Genomic DNA, 17,372 nt, shown 5'->3' on the forward strand with positions numbered 1-17,372 from the left:
GCCCAGAGTGGGGGGTGGGGTCTTGTAGTCTTTTTGGAGTGGGTGGGTCATAATGGGCCTATACTGGACCTAATTGCAACAAGAGGTGAGCCACACTCTCCTTCAACTATATGAGGCCCACAATTGAGCTTCGCTAGGAAATCCATATTTTCAAGATATTCTAATTTTTCAGATTTTGTTTTTTCAACATCTCCTTTTTATGAACCAGATCAGGTTTCGACTAGATTTTTTGAGCGGAAAATATACATTTAATTTTATGAAATTCTAATGTTAAGATCACATTTAGGGCTAACTCTAAAATTCAAAGTTCATCAAAGTAAGAAGTTATATAATAATATACTCAATTGGATTTAAAACATCCACATCATGAAAAATCCCCAAATTCCAAAAATCGTAGACTATAAAAATTTTACAAGATTAAAGATGTTGCGAAGTGTTTCTTACATTAGGATTAGGGATGATGTTATTGATATTAATTTGAAGGTTTAAACTTCAATCTTCTTCCCTTCAGTGTAGAATTAGAACCTTTTGTAACATACATTAAATTTGATGAGTTAAGTTACTGACACGGGGTTATTAATTTAAAAAAAACTCTTAAAATAATACTTTTTTATTAGTATTTTCTTTTGATACAAGAATGTGGATCAAGTATTATTTTAACTTTTGGTCAAACTACTTCACTCATTGCTTAGGAAACACTTCAAAAATTCTAAGGGTTGATAGTGTGATAAATGAAACTTGGAATCTAAGTTTACGACATATCTTTCAAGGATGCTAAACTCACCCACCACACATCGTGTAAGACAATAATTTATCATTAACTTCAAATTAAGGTTAATATTAACTTCTTATGAACTATTACTAGGCCACACGAGGGCATTCTGCAATTTAAATCAATATTTAATTTATAAAGATTCAATTATCCCGTGATCAAAAAGAATTTAGCCGGTAAAAAAAAAAAGTTTTCATTTTCTAGAAAAATGTTAGAAATATTTCTTTGTAGCTTTATTGGTACTTCTAATTTTTGTAACCTTTTTTTAATATATTTTTTTAACCTTTTTTAAGAAATAAAAGGAGCAGAAAGAAAAATAGAAATAAATTCATAGAAAAAAATTAGAAATAAAGGCAAAAGAGGAAAAAAAATAAAATAAAATAAAACTAATAACTATCAAATGAATATCAAGCTTTCATTCCCTCTTGCTATCAAATCCCAACCATAGAAACAAGCGGTCATGAGAGCTCGACTTTCCCACCTCTAAAACAAATACCATCTGGCTTTCCCTCCCATGGCCATGGCCTCCACAATAGCTCCTCAAGCTTCATACTCTCTCATACGCAAAGCCCAAAACAGTGGCCACTTACGAGAAGAGTACCACCCAACACCAAAAGGAGCAAAAACAAGAAGTTCAAGAAGAAACCATGATAATAGTATGCGCGTCTTTGCATCACAGCAAGAACCACCAAAACCCCAAAGAGCACCACCAGGAGTTGACACAAGAATCCATTGGGATAATGAAGATGAAGGGTGGATTGGAGGAAGCACTAGTTCCCAGCCAAAACAACAACAAGAACAACAAAGCAATGAACCAAAGGAGCAGAAGAATCTATTGGGTGAGAAGTTTGCTGATTTGCTAAACGACTCATCCGACTCTCATTACCAGTGAGTCTCTATATACAATTTCCCTTTTAGAATTGAATAAACAATTTTACAATCTTGGATGTAATTAACTAATTATGAACTTCTGGGACTGTGACCTTGAAAACCTTTGCTTAGCTTTATATGGTCCATATTGGACAGTCAATATTAATCACAAGTTCAGGGGAAAATGTATTAAAAAGTACATTAGTTAAAGGTGTAAAACTTAGATACAGTTATTAAGGACCAAGGTGTTGATCTTAGATTTTTCAATTGAATTACACCATGAGTCCATGACTAAGAAGTCACGAGATTGAATTTAATGGAAAAAGTATTTTGTATCACGTCATCCATATAAAAAATTCAATAAATGAGAGACATGTATGCAAAAATAATTACCTACTAACACGTCTTTCAATTGTTAGTAAGTTGGTTATTTTTTGCTAACATGTCTCACTTATTGGATTTTGATACTGTGACACAGTATCATTTGATATCTAATACCTTCTTGAATAAATGAGAGACATGTATGCAAAAATAACTACCTACTAACACGTCTTTCAATTGTTAGTAAGTTGGTTATTTTTTGCTAACATGTCTCACTTATTGGATTTTGATACTGTGACACAGTATCATTTGATATCTAATACCTTCTTGAATAAGTAATAATTAAGAAATTAAAGAGAACATCAATGATGTTGCATTGACCAATACAATCATATAATTGAATTTTACTAAGTTTTGCCCTGTGCCATAGTAGTGAATAGGTACTCCAAAAAAGAAAAATTTGTCCCTTCTTAAACCGTATATGAATTTGCTTCTATATATGTGTGCATCCATGATACCCAATAAAGTTGGAATTAATCAGGTTCTTAGGAGTATCAGCAGAAGCTGATATGGAAGAGATCAAAGCTGCTTACAGAAGATTATCAAAAGAGTACCATCCAGACACAACTACTCTTCCACTAAAAGTTGCTTCAGACAAGTTCATGAGGCTTAGAGAGATATACCATGTACTGAGCGATGAAGAAACCCGTAGATTTTACGACTGGACACTTGCTCAAGAGGCTGCAAGCCGCAAAGCCGAGAAACTGAAAATGAAATTGGAGGATCCTTACAAGCACGATGTAGAGAACTGGGAATCTGTTCCTGACATGGTTGATCGCCTTGGTGGAAAGAACATGGAGCTAGGTGATCAAGCAACCGCAGCCCTTGGTTTTGATATTGTCGTCATTATTTTTTCCATTTTAAGTATCATTTTTGCTCTTTACTTCAAAGAACCATACTAATCAAGAATAGCTTAGAGCCTTGTATTATAAGTGCAATGTATATAAAGTGACCTCTCATTCCAAGTTCACATCAAACTATATATTGTGGCTACAATCATGAAAGTTCATTTGTTTATGTGATTGAACATGATTAATGTGCTATCAGTGGTGGAATTCAATACTTGTTCGTGTATTCTGTTTGATCATTTTAATTCATTATTTCATTATACTACAAGGATAAGGTAATTGATAAGAAACATTTTTAGACAAAATATATTGTTGGTTCTTGTGCTTTAACAAATGAGTGATTTTAGTTCTTCATAAACCTTTTTTTTGTGTAGTCCTTCATAAACTTAAATTGTTTGCTTTTGGTCCTTCCATCAACATTCATTAAATTTCTTAGGCAAACAAGAAACTACGAACTGGGACATTATCGATTTGTTAAACATGTTAGCTACGAAATAAAAATAATTACTTCAAGTTTGTTAAAGACTAAAAGCAGTCACGTTAAATTTCGATACTAAAACCGCTTATTGGTTAAAATTTAGGGACCGAAAATGTAATTTAACATTTAATAAATTTTAATCTGTAATATATAATATTACATAATTACAAATCAATGATTTTATTCGAGCCCTTATTAGGAGAAATTGGGATGCATCTCTTCATAATACTTTATCGCATCGGAATTTTATTCACGCTGTTTTTGTTTTTCATAATAAAAGATTGTCAAGGCCATATAGCCAATCTTGATACTATCTAGATTTATAACCAATAACAAAATTTTGGGATTATATATATTATTAAAAGTTAAATATAAACTAAAAATATATATTTTACATCTGAGTTAGGTTGAAGCCCAATAACAAAAATGAATTGCAGTTCTGATACGAATTCCTCAACAGAAGCCCACAACAAATTTCAGCCCAACAACAATTCAATTTCCCTCTCCCTCTCTCTCAGTTTCCCGCCAAGAAAAGCCAATCCTCGCAACCAAACAGACCTCTTCACCTTATTCCACCTCTTCACATTTCCCAGTAATTTCATTTCCATTTCCCATTTCCCATTTTCCACTCCCAAAGCTTTCGTGCTTGTCCACTGTCCAGTGTCCAGCACACCAAGCAAAATTATCTGAATTCCTGAATTGCGAAGTAGAGGACCTTAGAAAATTATCTGTTTATGATGATCTAGCAGATTTCATTGAGTGCAAGCTAGAGAAGGATTATCTTGGCTATTTAAGGCATTCGACAAAGATATCGTGAATCTAAAACTAAATGGAGGAGTTATCAACAGATGACAGTTTTAAGGTGGAAGAAACAGAAAGAGATTTGGAAGTGTTTGAAAAGACTGAAAATTTAATTTGTGTATAGCTTTGTAGCTATTGTGCACTAGTGTTGTTGGCTGACCTGCAGATTTTTGTAGTATCAAAATTAAGTCCAGTACACAACTGACATGAAAATGGTATCTCAACATCTAATATTTTGCTTGAGAACTGATGGTTTTAGGATTCAACTATACATGGTAAAGGTCAAGCAAATTTAATGAACAACTATTACGTCTATGCCATTTATTGCAAGAACCATCATTAGCAATCGCAGGTGAGCCTCAACATATTATTGTCATCACTAGCATTGTTGCTACAAGTCAACAATGGTCGCCTCTTTGGATCTATAGGTTGCATTTACCGAGCATTCACGTTAGTGAAGCCATTAATTTAGCAATTTGATACTACAAAAAACTATTTTATCTATTTTACTATCTTATTTTACAAAACACCCAACATTGGTAGTTTTATTTTAACTTTCAACACAATAAAATAATATAAACAACATAATAAAATAATATATCTACTACAGTAAATAACAATCCCTACTACTACCAACACAATAAAATAATATAAATTTTAATAATTTTTTTTTATTTACCTTCTTAGATGGCTGTGCACTATAGCTCAACAGCTAAATTTTTTAGCTTTCCCTCCACCATTGTAGCATGCTTTTTGGTATTGGGGTTACTAAAAATAGTAATATGACTTTTTAGCACCACCAATACTAATATTCTAATAAATTTATATGGTAACGAGACTCAAACTAGGTGTTACTAAAATAGCTATGTTATCTCTAAAAAAAAAAAAAGCTTATTTAGCTGAAGTAGCTGTCTTTACTCCTTGGTTAGAGAAGTTGTTTTAGGTTCTTTGAGGAATTTGTCTCCTAAAACAATATCCTATGTGCTTAAGAGCATATAGAAACGATTCTAATGCATAATTTTTAAGTCAAAATGCAAAAACACCCTCTAGGATTTTGGTTGAGCCGTAAAAACACTCCATGATGTTCCAATTATTCTTTAGAACTCTCTAGAGTTTTCATATTTGTCAAATGACAAAATTTAGCTACAAAATTAGTTGTAACTTTAGGGTACAAACTCACTCAATAGCATAAATATTACTGCATATTTTGAAAATCTAACCGTTGAATTACATGTTCTTTACGCACTTAATACATATATCAAATTTTGTGTCAATCGGATATTATTTACTATATAATCTACAAACTTATATTTTATGCATAATTTTAAATTATAAAAACTTGAAATTTAAAAATTTATTGATGACATAGCTATTGATTTTTAATTTTCTTGAAAGTTTGCAAATATAGAGGATATAAGAAGAAGATGTAATCCAATGGTGGATTTGTCAAAATTCACCTCCAATAAAAAAAGATTAAGTGAGTTTGTAGCCCAAGACTACAACTGATTTTGTAGCTAAACTTTGTCCTTTATCAAATTGACCCTAAAACTAATTTTCCTTAATTCTCTCTTATTGATAGAAAATCACAAAATTTTCATATCACCACATTAATAAGACTTACCGATTGATTTGTAACATCATCACATAAGTTTTTCATGATTAAACACATTAACTAGAAACAACTATAAAAGTAAATTTCAGTCCAATGACTCATATATATTTATATAGGTCGGTTAATCGTTTTTATTAGAGTAATTATAAATTTAATATTTTAGGAAAGTTTAGAAAACAGAAAATATAAAAATCTTTTAAAAATATTTTCTAACAAGTTTAGGTGTCCGTTAACTTTTCCTTTCAAATCAAACAAGGCTCATTTTTCCCTCGTTTTCTCTCTCTCTCTCTCTCTCTCTCTCACGGTTTACCTGCCAAGAAATCCAATTCTCACAAACCAAACAGACCTCTTCACAATTCCCAGTAATTCCAATTCCATTCTCATTTTTCCACCTCCCAAAAAGCTTGGTGCTTTTTACCAGCACACCAAGCAAAAATGGGACCCGGAAAAATCGAAAACCACCCGAGTCCCTCCAAACAAACCCTTCCTCCAAATCCACACTCCTTCGAAACCCTAATCCTCTTAATCCAATCTTCCCCACAGGTAAATTCAAACACTCAGTTTTCCCCAAATTCCTTCCCAAATTCCCAATTTCTCAATTCTAGGGTTTTTTTTTTTTGCAGGATTTGAAGCCATCGCTCACCAAATCGATCTACTTTCTCTTGCTCCACTCGTCGCTAAACGCACCGCTTCACCGCTCCGATTTCGAGTCCGTACGGACTCTCTCAAACATTCTGTTCGAAGATCTCGATCGGCGGTTCAAGCAGTTCTTCTTCTCCGACCTGCGCGACGTTTTCCGGGGAACGAGGTCGAGTGCGAAGGTGTGGGCCAGCGTGGAGCAGCTGATTTTGATCCTGAGGTGCTGTTTGGTTGCGTTGAATTTGTTGGAGTTCGATCCGAATTTGCTTTGGAAGAAAGTTAGGGTTTTGCTTCTGATTGTGAGGGTTTTGGTTTCCTCAGTGAGCGAGAGTGAGAAGAGCGAGAGTAGTGTTAAGTTTGAGAAGTTGTTTGGTGATGATGGTGATGGTGATGGTTGCACTGCCTCTGTGGCTGAGGAGTTTGTGGCTGAGCTGTGTTTTCTCAAACCTTTGGATCCTTGCCGGCCATTTTTATGCGCCTTGATTGAGGTAATCTCCGAAAAATTGGAACTTTTGTTGGCTTTTCATTTCAATTATAGAGTTGTTAAGCTCAATTTTGGTGATTTGGTTTGTTAAAATTTAAAATGCTGCAGTTTCATACTTTGAATTTTTTGAAAATGTATCAATTTCATGCTTCTGTGACTGTTTAATATCACTAGTGTTGATTTGTTATAGTTTGTTTTTCCACTGAAAGTAGCACATATGAAAAGGTAAGGATTTTAAAAGCAAATAAACTAAATAAGCACCATTTCTATGTGCCTTTATCGAGTTAATCGCCAAAAAGTTGAAAATTTTGTGGCTTTTGATTTCAACTATAGATTTGTATTTTGTGGTAGCTGAAATTTCGATCACTAAATTTGGTTTTATGTTTGATTTTGGTGATTTGGTCTGTTAAAATTTGAAATATTTGAAAATGTATTAATTTCATGCTTCTGTGACTGTTTAACATCACTTGTGTTGATTTGGTATAGCTTGTTTTTCCACTGAAAGTTTCACATTTGAAAAGGTGAAGATTTTAACAAGTTTGCATTAGCAAATAAACTAAATAAGCACCAAAAAAAAAAAATCAGCCTTTTTAACATCCCATGTTAGTGTTTTGTTTGCCACTATGGAATTTCTTGACTAAAGTACATTTTTAGCACTTTGGGGTTGTTTAATTTTGGCCCTTCATGTTTGATTTTTAATATCATATTGGTCATACTATCTTAGTAATCTAACCGTTCCTAATGTATTGCACCACATTTTAGAAATTACAACTAGTATTTTCATGAAATAGTTAAATATGAATGGTCCTTTGCTTTGGGTCTTATAGATAGTACATTAGTACTTTTGTTCAAAATTTTAGAGTCAATTTATATGTAAATATTTTTCTGATTTTAATTCTTTAGGCTTCTCCGTGTCTTTCATTCATGAAGTAATCACTTTTCGATAAAATTATTCTTACCTATCCAAAAAAAAAAAAAAAGTTAAACATGAAGGACAATTAATGGTCAAATTACCCATAGAAATGGAGTAATGGACACCAGAGTCAATGTGAGAACATCATCAAACATAAAATTAAAATTTTGAAACATAATGTGCTAAAATGAAAACAACTCCAAACTTCAAGAGCCAAAAAGTGTATTTTAGTGTAATTTTTTTAATGGTTAATAGATGGAAGGATGAAAGTTTAAACAACCAAGTTGGCAATATTGGAATAATTAATAAATTCATAATTATGTTTTTGTATCACTTGTGATTTAAGTGGAGCTGTGGAGCTATTTAAAACCTTCCTAGTCTACTTGGTAACATTTTTTCCTGTATATGCTAATTGATTGCTAATATCCTGGCTTCCTTTTTGAGTTTCTTTTGAATCTTTATTACTAGCATTATGGATGTACATGATTTTGAACATTGAGGATATTGTTTCAAATGAAAAAATAAAGTAGCACGTCACTCTTTCAAAATTAAGCATCCTTTATACAAAGCCTTTTGTCCATTTCATTCTCTGTACCTTCTTATCCGGGTAGTTAATTTTATGAGAGTTTTGTTGAAGCCGTAGAAACTTAATGTCAAAATATGAAATTCAGGTTTTGGCGGACGAGCTTCTAATAAATAAATCATTGAGAAAGTGCTTTATGCTAGTTGATTCTGCTTCCGGAAATGAAGCACTGTTTATGTGCCATTTTGGTAATGGGGATATTGAAAGTGTGCTGGAGGTGGTTTCTGCTCATTTTGTCCTGTCATTTTCAGATGGGCATGCATTTGATAATTTCATTAACAGATTAGTGTGGCAGCATGACAATGATTTTAGAATTCCTGAACTGAGCCTCACTCCAGCCATGTCATTGCTTTTCAATCCTGTCATTCTTTCTGCACCAAAAATGTTCCAGGCGCATTTAATTTCATTGGTTTCGGATGCCATTGGCATTGGCATGTCTTCTAAGACTTTGAGGCCAGATCTTGGACTTATGAATTGCTACCTTACTACATTTGAAAGATCTGTCATCTTGTACACCAAACTCATGTCTAGTTTGCAAGTGGACGATCATTCTATAGGATCTAAAGGTTCTGTCAATCCATGCATGCTTGGGAAAAGTAATCTGACTTTTGACTTATGTGTTCAGCAAGGAACAATAAATAGAGTTTATAAAGTAGTTTCCAAGTCAGATGATTTGTGGGAATTTTACTTGCGCAATATGTTCTTTGGAACAAAGTCTGACTTGATGGCTGGATCTATTTCATATTTGAAAGAGAATGGACATGTTTTTGAGGAATCAAGCAGAGATGAGAATTTGTCAATCTTAGATTGTATAATTCTTAATGCTTTTTCAGATGATGTTAGTGATACTGTATTGTACAAAAAGGGGAAGACAAATACCCAAGATATTTATCTTCTTGGTTCTATATTGAAGTTAATGAGTAGTTCATTGGTACAAGCAATTTGGTGTTTAAGGCATGGTGGGAATTTGGGATGTCTGAAAACCTTGGAAAATGCTGCTTCACATAAGGAATATGATTTTATGGTAGGCATAATTCACTGTTTTCAAGAATCCAGTGTCTATCTTCCAGTTCAAAGATTCTTGCGTGACATTATGAAAATTTACCCAACAAGACATAAGGAGTCCAAGTGGATGTTTTTGCACTTTTCAGGCTTGCTGTCTTTAAGTTTTAAAAGTGGGCTTAATTTCTTGGTGAAGGGATGTATCTCCATAATGATGGCACTGATGAATCTATTTGCATTTGAAGAGGGTAATTTGGCAGCTCTAAGGTCATTGCTTGGTACCGGATCTGTAGCCTTGTCATCAGTATCTTATGATAAAGTTCAAGAGGTGATTTTTGTTTCTTCCCAGATTTAAATTCTTAATTACTTTGTTGTATTTTATGCCTTGAAGGCTTGAAGCTTTAACAAATTTTGCAGGCCCAGCTGGAACATAAATCTAGTAAAAGAGTTGCATCAAGATTTCAAGAGATTCAGGTGCTTCACTTAAGGTACACGATACTGTTGTCTTTGTCACATGAGCATGGTTTTTGGTTCTCATGTAGAGCATGTAACGCAGTGTGTTCATGCTTCTAATGTTTTAAATTGCTTTCTGCTTTCAAATTGGGACATCTTGTGATGTCAGAAGCCACTGTTTTGGCTAGTTTTTGGAGCTTGAAAATTTTTTGCTACCTTAGGAACATTCAGTTCCAAAATTAGAAAGAGAACTAACCTCATATAGTTTTGTGGAAAGTTGTTTCCTTGAAATTATGAAAGCTCAGCATACTATTAGGCAAACTCGAGCCTTGCTTTTGTCATTTGTGCAATGAAAAGTCAGTGCCATATGCTAGTTCATTATTTAATAGTCTTACCAAGAATGGAGTACCATCAGTTGCATGGATCTTCTGTGCAGTTTTATTCTTTCTCAATGCATTTTTTTTCCCTTTTTTCTAGCACGGATCTCAGAAGCTTCAACCAGAAAATACAAAACGAGCAAGCAGAAACTTCACAGAATGTGTCCATCCTTAATCATACGAAGGAGTCTGCTGATGGCACCAAGGAGGAAACAGTGAAAACCTGTAATGGGGAGACATTCCTGAAATGCATATTAGGAGACTCTAAAAATTTACCTGATTTTGATGATCTAGCAGATTTTATTGAGTGCAAGCAAGGGAAGGATTATCGTATTTGGTTGAAAGATAAACAAAGACATCGTAAATGGAAAGGTGAGAAGATGGCAGTCTTAAGTTTTAAGAAAAAGAGAAAGACTTGGAAGCTTTGGAAGCTTATGAAAAGTCTGAAAAATTAAATCATGTACAGCTTTGTATCTATTGTGCGCTAGTGTTGTAGGTTGACCAGCAAATTTCTGTAGTATAGAAAATAGGTCCAGTATACAACCATCATGAAGATGGAATCTCAAGTTTAAACCTCCCAGGGCTCCATAGTTTTGTATTCATTATTTATCTTTCTTTTCATTTCAGTTACATATAATAATGCGCATGTAACATATTGCTCAAGAAACTGATACTTTTAAGATTCAGTGTTGAACACTCTAGGTCAGGAAAATTTTAATTAACAATTATTAACTAAATCCAATGGAGGAACTGGTGTATTGCTTCTTATAAACTATGGTTACGCTCATGTCTCTAATATTTACTTTTTGAGGATGGGAAAATTTATTGCCCAGGCTGTTTCTCTTGTTTGTAAAGCTCTCCAAGTTAGAAATCTCCTGTCATGTGCATTTATATTCTCTCTATTGACACTGCAGGAGCATCATCATAGCAACTCTGGAAATTACCCTCATTCTGAGTTTTAGATTTTTGATCTATCAAAGGTCCATTGTTAATTGTAGATACTAGACTGAGTATTTTCCAGTGAGACCAAACAAAACCAAATGCTGTAGTTTATTGAAATCTCTTTCACTTTGAGACAACATATGGAAGTCACAAACAAATAAAGAACATACTATGCAAGCCATGTTATGGAGAATAGCCAATACAATTTCATTTGGTATTGTTGGGCCAGCTCAATTCCAGGAGATTGGCTTTTCCCAGGATTTACCAACAAGGCATATGCCTATATCACAACAACAAAAGGTGAAACAAAAGCTCTAATAATAATAGGGCCCTGCTAGTTTCCAAATTTCATAAAAAAGAAAGAGATTATAGATTAGATAATGAGAATATCAGTCCATCTATGTATGATATCTTTTGTCTTGTCAGCTGCTAATTGCATTCTCAGGAACCAGCTTCCTTTGGTATTATGGAGGTGCGGGAATCAAGATTTGTACTGTTGATTTGATGACGTTTAGAATGCATCTGCTGCTGCTGCTGCTGTTGGTATAAATTTTGAAGCCTGGAGACTTCTTTTTGTAGCATATCCTGTTCCACTGTAGTAACCAAGTCCAGAGTTTACAGATGATCATGAAACCCAATTCTAGTTAGATTATAATACTTCTAAGAAAAATGACCTTAAGATGGTAGGGCAATTACAATAACAACAATCAAGCTTTTAGTCTTTAAACTTTAGGATCAATTATGAATCCTCAATAGACTAATTACGGGCGGCCATATATATTCTTTTTCTTCATTTTATCATAGTCAAGTCATCCTTTTTTTACCATTTCTATGTTATTTTAGATCTTTCTCTACCTCTTTTCATTCCTTTTGCTTGAATCAATTCTCTCTTCCTAACTTGTACGCCAATTGCTCTCTTTGCATGTCTAAGCCATCTCAAACAACTCTTCCTCATCTTTGAGATGGTTTGATCATGTGTCAAGGAGAGTTATTTGAGAAGGTTTGATTATGTGTAAAACATAGAGATTAAAGCACCTGTGAGAAAGAGATGGTGGGGACAAATATCACTTAAAATAAAGCACTACTCATCAGCAGTCCTATGAACAGGTATTCAAGGAAAACCCATACTAAAAGAGGGCCATTTTCTGATTTTTAAACTCGGAAAGAGACATGGAGGAAAAAGAAAATTTTGTGTAAAGGATGCTCAAGCAAATGATGAGATTGATGCCATAACATTTAAAACCATAAACTGGTGGTATGGTATTCATTTAAATGGTGCTATAAACCAGCATAGAAAGAAGCAAAGCATAAAAAAGTCTCAGGCTTTTAATAAGAAACTTACAGTGTTTTATGAATCTCTCTTGAGATAAACTTTCCAACCGTTGCTTGAGGGCCATGTTTTCCAAGCCCAATATAAGATTCTGTTGGTCAAGAAATTCAAGCTCAGCTGAGACTTCATATCCTTCTGCCTGTAAGGTCAGATTGGCTGACAGCGTCAAATCTTGTACAATAGAAAATAAACAATTCTTAGTTGAGCATTTCAGTTTCTGAAGGCCTTGCCTGCAAAACTTGGATATTTCTTTCCATTTCAGCTATATATTGAAGCTTCCTGAGTCGGGACCGTTGGGCAAATTGCCTGCATTTTGTAGAACTAAGGATTTTAATTTTTTTCTTTTTTTCGTATTCAAAGTGGAAGCACTCAAATTGCTAGATTTTACAAAACTATAGAGAACTATGTTGGAAGTCTGAATAAAAATTGGTCTGTGACCGTCATTCGGTTAATTATAGGGCATGGTAAAGCTGAAAACATCAAAATCAACTGTTGCATACTGTTATCAAGGGGGAAAGTGTCTAGATGAATATAAGGAGGCCAAGGCTTGAGGGTGGAAGGGCTTGAAAGATTTTATGGAAAAATCAGCATGCACGTATGAGAGGCACACTAGGGGAAGTTCAGGTGAAAATCAATTCATACACATTTTCTTAGATGTATGCATTGAGCAACAATAATACAAACTATCATTTCAAGTTGGCTTCCTAAAGTAGTGAAGATTTAAAATATTTTTCCTTTTAGATGTAATCATGTAGGAATAATTCCTAATAAAGTGGAATACTATGTATAGAACACTACAAAGAGAATACAATTTTAAGTGTAAATTTTAACAAAATATAAAAGTAACTTGAAATCACCCCACCCCACCCCAGATAAGATTGAATCTTTATTTATTTATATTTATATAAATAAAAAACAGAAAGAGACGTTAATCAATCCAAACAAATTGAAGAAAGAAAAATCTAATAGTATCAAAAATTGATTATGCAGCTTCTGAACAATTTAGAATTAAGAAATTGCAAGAAACAGGTTTAAGCATAGAGGACGTGAAAGTAACATAATAACTCAGCAGCACGAGTCAGTTAGGATGAAGGTGTTACACTGTTACTCATATTATGCTTATCTGAACATATGGAGATGGGTTTTCATTGTTTCAAATCCAACCATATTCACACTTATTCACATCATGTCCACACATTTTCATACCATGTGTAAAATGCGGATATTTAATATAAAAGTATGGAAATTATGTGAAACTTTTCACTTCCAAGAATGTAAAATAATAATTAGCCTATATGAAGATAATGTCACTGGGCTGGGGAACAGATGAGTGGACAACATACTGTTTAGCACGTTTTATATCTGCCCTGGACGTAGTTGTATTAGAAAGGCTGCAATCGCTTCTAAATGAAGAGAATTCTGGATCCTTTCCATCTTTCTTTACAATGGCTTTAGATGGCACGCCATCAGGTTCTTGTGGAGTGCATGATGATCCTGAGGTTTGAAGACTAATGCCATCGCTTGTAGATAAAGAGCTGCTTGAGGAGGTAACAGAAGTGGAGGATGATTCCCATGCCTTATTTTGATGCATATGAGAAGTGCTTGCATTTGCATTCAAGGAAGCCTGTGACAAGCCTTTATGATGATCAAAGTTAGAAAATCCCCTAGAAGGTCCAGCTTCAGGATTGTTTTTGAACTTGTATCTGTCTTCTCTAAAGGACTTAGCTGGTCCATTTAAGGATGCAATAGAGTCACTTGATGAACGCTGATGACCTCTGCCCACAGGTATCTCTGGCTCATTAAGCAATTCATCAAGCCAAGAGGGTTGTTCCTCCAATAGAAAGCTATCGGATGATGTACGTTGGTGGCATTGTCCCCCCATAGGCTTTGGATAACCTACTGATCTAACAGTGGGATTGGCAATGTAATTTTCATCAGATGGAAAAATGCAATCAAAGGTATTAGGTGGCAGCGGTAACAGTCTTCCTTTGAATGTAAAATTTCTCATGGTTGGTGAACCATCTGAATTCTCCATGCCTTTAAGTAAATGAGCCTGTCAGAAAGCAATGTGCAAGGAAAAGAATATCAGGACTTATAGAACATTAGCAAAAGAACATATCTGCCAATTTCACTGAGAAACAATGAGTTTGTTTTTCACTGATTATTACCAACTAGAATCAGGAATTATTGGAATCATAGATAACCAAAAATGTTTCTTCCATTTTATTATGAGTTCTCATTCTTATTAGTTTCATTCCTGCAAGGTGATTTCATATGTTTTGGCGAAAAGGGAATTGGGTGGAAAGGAATGGAAAATAATATTTGAATTGTTTCTTTTCTCCCCCTTGTTTGGGAGTTTTTGATGAGAGGAAAGGGGTGGATTTGTAGGTAAAGGAAATTTCAAGTATGATGGATTATCCCACCAATGTGATGCTTAGAATATCCCACAACTGTGGCAAAAACAATGGAATTCAGTATGGTGCATATAAAATGGTGATAAAGGAGTCAAAACCAAAGAAGAAAAGAAATGAGAAACACTACTACATCCACTTGGGAACATAAAATGGAGCAAAATGGCAGTTTAATTTGTATATTGATTTGCTTTACAAAAAATTATTGAACTTACCTCCAAGCTAGATTTTGCTATTCAGATATCCCTTCAAATCAGATGTGAAACCTTGCAGGCCTACCAGAGAGAATCACCATTGGTATATAGTTCTCTAAGGATTATATAAGATCAGACAGATCAATGCCTAATGGGGAGATTTTTGATGAGGGATACAGAACAAATACAATTTCTCGACAAGATCAAGGATCAAAGTAGTGAAAGTCAAATGAGCTTATCCAATAAGTATTGCACCACAGCTGAGTATTGAGAGACAACGAAAATGACAAGTGATAATGTGATGTAGACTCTTAGTAGAGGTATAGTATTGTGTCACATACTATGAAAGGTGGATCATCTAATGTGAAATCAAATAGACAGTGAAAGATAAGGGGACAATTAGCTGTATACAGCCTGAGTCCAAATACTTTGATGTCAATTTACACTAATTCTGTTCCATCCAGAACATTACTATAGTTAGGTCCACATTTATCTGTCAAATCGTTAGCCAGCATTGCCTTCTCTTAACTCAATCATCTAGTCATTTTTCTTTTCCTTGGCTTCATGATTAATGGCAATGCCCCTCAACTTTATTATACACTACACCTACCTCACTAAAAAACTCTGTTTCTTTGTATAGGGAGGTCCAAAACTAGGAAAAGCCACCGACTTTATGATTAACTTTGCAAAAGATATTAAATTTGTAAATATAATTTGGGGCATGGAATTAGTCTCCAATTACTTTGGAAGATTTCTTTTGAGATTAGAGACTTCTCTTGTTGGAGAAGGTATCTCACAACATGTGGTCCCACACGGCTGTGGGCTCTGCACAATATGAGAGGGATAATATATATATGATATGTAAAAGATAATTATTGGTTTTATTAGCCCCTCAAAAAACTAATTGGAATAGAAATAAGAAAAGGAAAACAAATATCTCACAACATGTGGGTCCCACATGGCTGTGGGCCCGCAAAATATGAGAGAGATAATATATATCTGATATGTAAAAAATAATTATTGGTTTCATTGGCCCCTAAAAAAACTAATTGGAATAGAAAGAAAAAAAGGAAAACAAAGGTTGGCAACAAAAATTCTATATTTGTTATGTTTATTCACATTATAAGCATTATGATTAGACTTGAGACAACCACTGTAAGTTGATAACCTCGAAAAATTGAAATGATGGAAGTAAAAAAAAAAAAAAAAAAAAAAGGTTTAAATAGAACTTTTTCTATCCTTTTCCCTTCTCTTTCTCGGTTAACAAACATGAGATTGTGTAAAACGTCAAAAATGCAAAAGAAGAAGACCCAGATATAATAAAAAAAAACACGTAAATTAAAGACAAGTTAAGCCTAATAGATTCATATTTAAATGGAGGATGTATTTCATGTATCTAAAATATTCATTCTTATTATGTAAGGTTCACACGTTATAAGAAAGAGTATGTCCGTGCGCACGCACACACATATATGATGAATTGCTTTTTATATGTGCCACCGAGAGAGATGAGAGGCATACATGCACGTAGGCAGGGGGCTTTACTGGTAGAGATTGGTGGAGACTGTGAGGACATATAGTTTACATTGTCATTGGCAACCTTGGGAGATGACATCAATATTCTTTGCTTTTTTTTTTCTTTTTTTTTTAATTAAGAATAACAACAATAGCGTAACAATATAAAAAATGTGTATTACAATTTTCTCATTATAGTCAGGTGTTTAGGCGGACCTTAATAAGAGTGTATTATAATCCTGATTTAATATAATATCTGGCCTACCATATCTATCAGTGAATGAATTCATAGTAATATATAGTATAAAAATGTAGACAACCTGACACTCAAAACCTTTCTTCATGCCTATATCTTAGGTCCAACATAAATATAACCATATCCAAACCAAAATATTATATATATATTTTTTTTTTGAAAACAAACCAAAACATTATATTAAAAAGCAATTAGAATATATCCTTTTAGATGAGAACTTTTGAGATTAACATCTATAAACTTTATCTACTTATCTCTTTTGTTTACTAAATTAGTAAGTTATTTGAAGTTCTAAATTAACTATAGTAATATATATTATATATTGAACCACTTGAGGCAAAGGACAATATGTGCTATGTCATTTTTATTATACTAAAATAAAAAATTATGATAAATGACTACAATAATAGAAATTCTTTAAAAATTTTGTGATAAAATTCTAGTATGAGCATAATTTTAAATTTATTGAAAAAAAATAGATAATATAGATTTACCTAAACTAAACTATTCT

The 17,372-nt window shown here is 33.6% G+C and overlaps 3 protein-coding genes across 3 annotated transcripts; 2 read left to right on the plus strand and 1 right to left on the minus strand.

The window, feature by feature from the left end:
• Nucleotides 1-1,209: 1,209 nt before the first annotated feature.
• On the plus strand, nt 1,210-3,097 carry LOC142619176 (NAD(P)H-quinone oxidoreductase subunit T, chloroplastic). The gene is made up of 2 exons (XM_075792252.1): nt 1,210-1,660; nt 2,505-3,097. The coding sequence occupies exons 1-2, from the start codon at nt 1,287-1,289 to the stop codon at nt 2,923-2,925; spliced, it is 795 nt and encodes a 264-aa protein (XP_075648367.1). The 5' UTR covers nt 1,210-1,286; the 3' UTR covers nt 2,926-3,097.
• Nucleotides 3,098-6,011: 2,914 nt separating this feature from the next.
• On the plus strand, nt 6,012-10,952 carry LOC142621243 (uncharacterized). Its single transcript, XM_075794562.1, has 5 exons — nt 6,012-6,305; nt 6,386-6,889; nt 8,470-9,711; nt 9,801-9,871; nt 10,314-10,952. The coding sequence occupies exons 1-5, from the start codon at nt 6,198-6,200 to the stop codon at nt 10,666-10,668; spliced, it is 2,280 nt and encodes a 759-aa protein (XP_075650677.1). The 5' UTR covers nt 6,012-6,197; the 3' UTR covers nt 10,669-10,952.
• Nucleotides 10,953-11,262: 310 nt separating this feature from the next.
• On the minus strand, nt 11,263-15,289 carry LOC142621244 (uncharacterized protein At4g06598-like). Its single transcript, XM_075794563.1, has 5 exons — nt 15,112-15,289; nt 13,829-14,538; nt 12,716-12,791; nt 12,498-12,624; nt 11,263-11,748 (listed from the first exon to the last, which is right to left on the minus strand). The coding sequence occupies exons 2-5, from the start codon at nt 14,518-14,520 to the stop codon at nt 11,597-11,599; spliced, it is 1,047 nt and encodes a 348-aa protein (XP_075650678.1). The 5' UTR covers nt 14,521-14,538; nt 15,112-15,289; the 3' UTR covers nt 11,263-11,596.
• Between the last annotated feature and the right edge of the window lie 2,083 nt (nt 15,290-17,372).

The sequence above is a fragment of the Castanea sativa genome, chromosome 12 (assembly GCF_040712315.1).
Source record: "Castanea sativa cultivar Marrone di Chiusa Pesio chromosome 12, ASM4071231v1".
NCBI classification, from domain to species: Eukaryota; Viridiplantae; Streptophyta; class Magnoliopsida; order Fagales; family Fagaceae; genus Castanea; species Castanea sativa.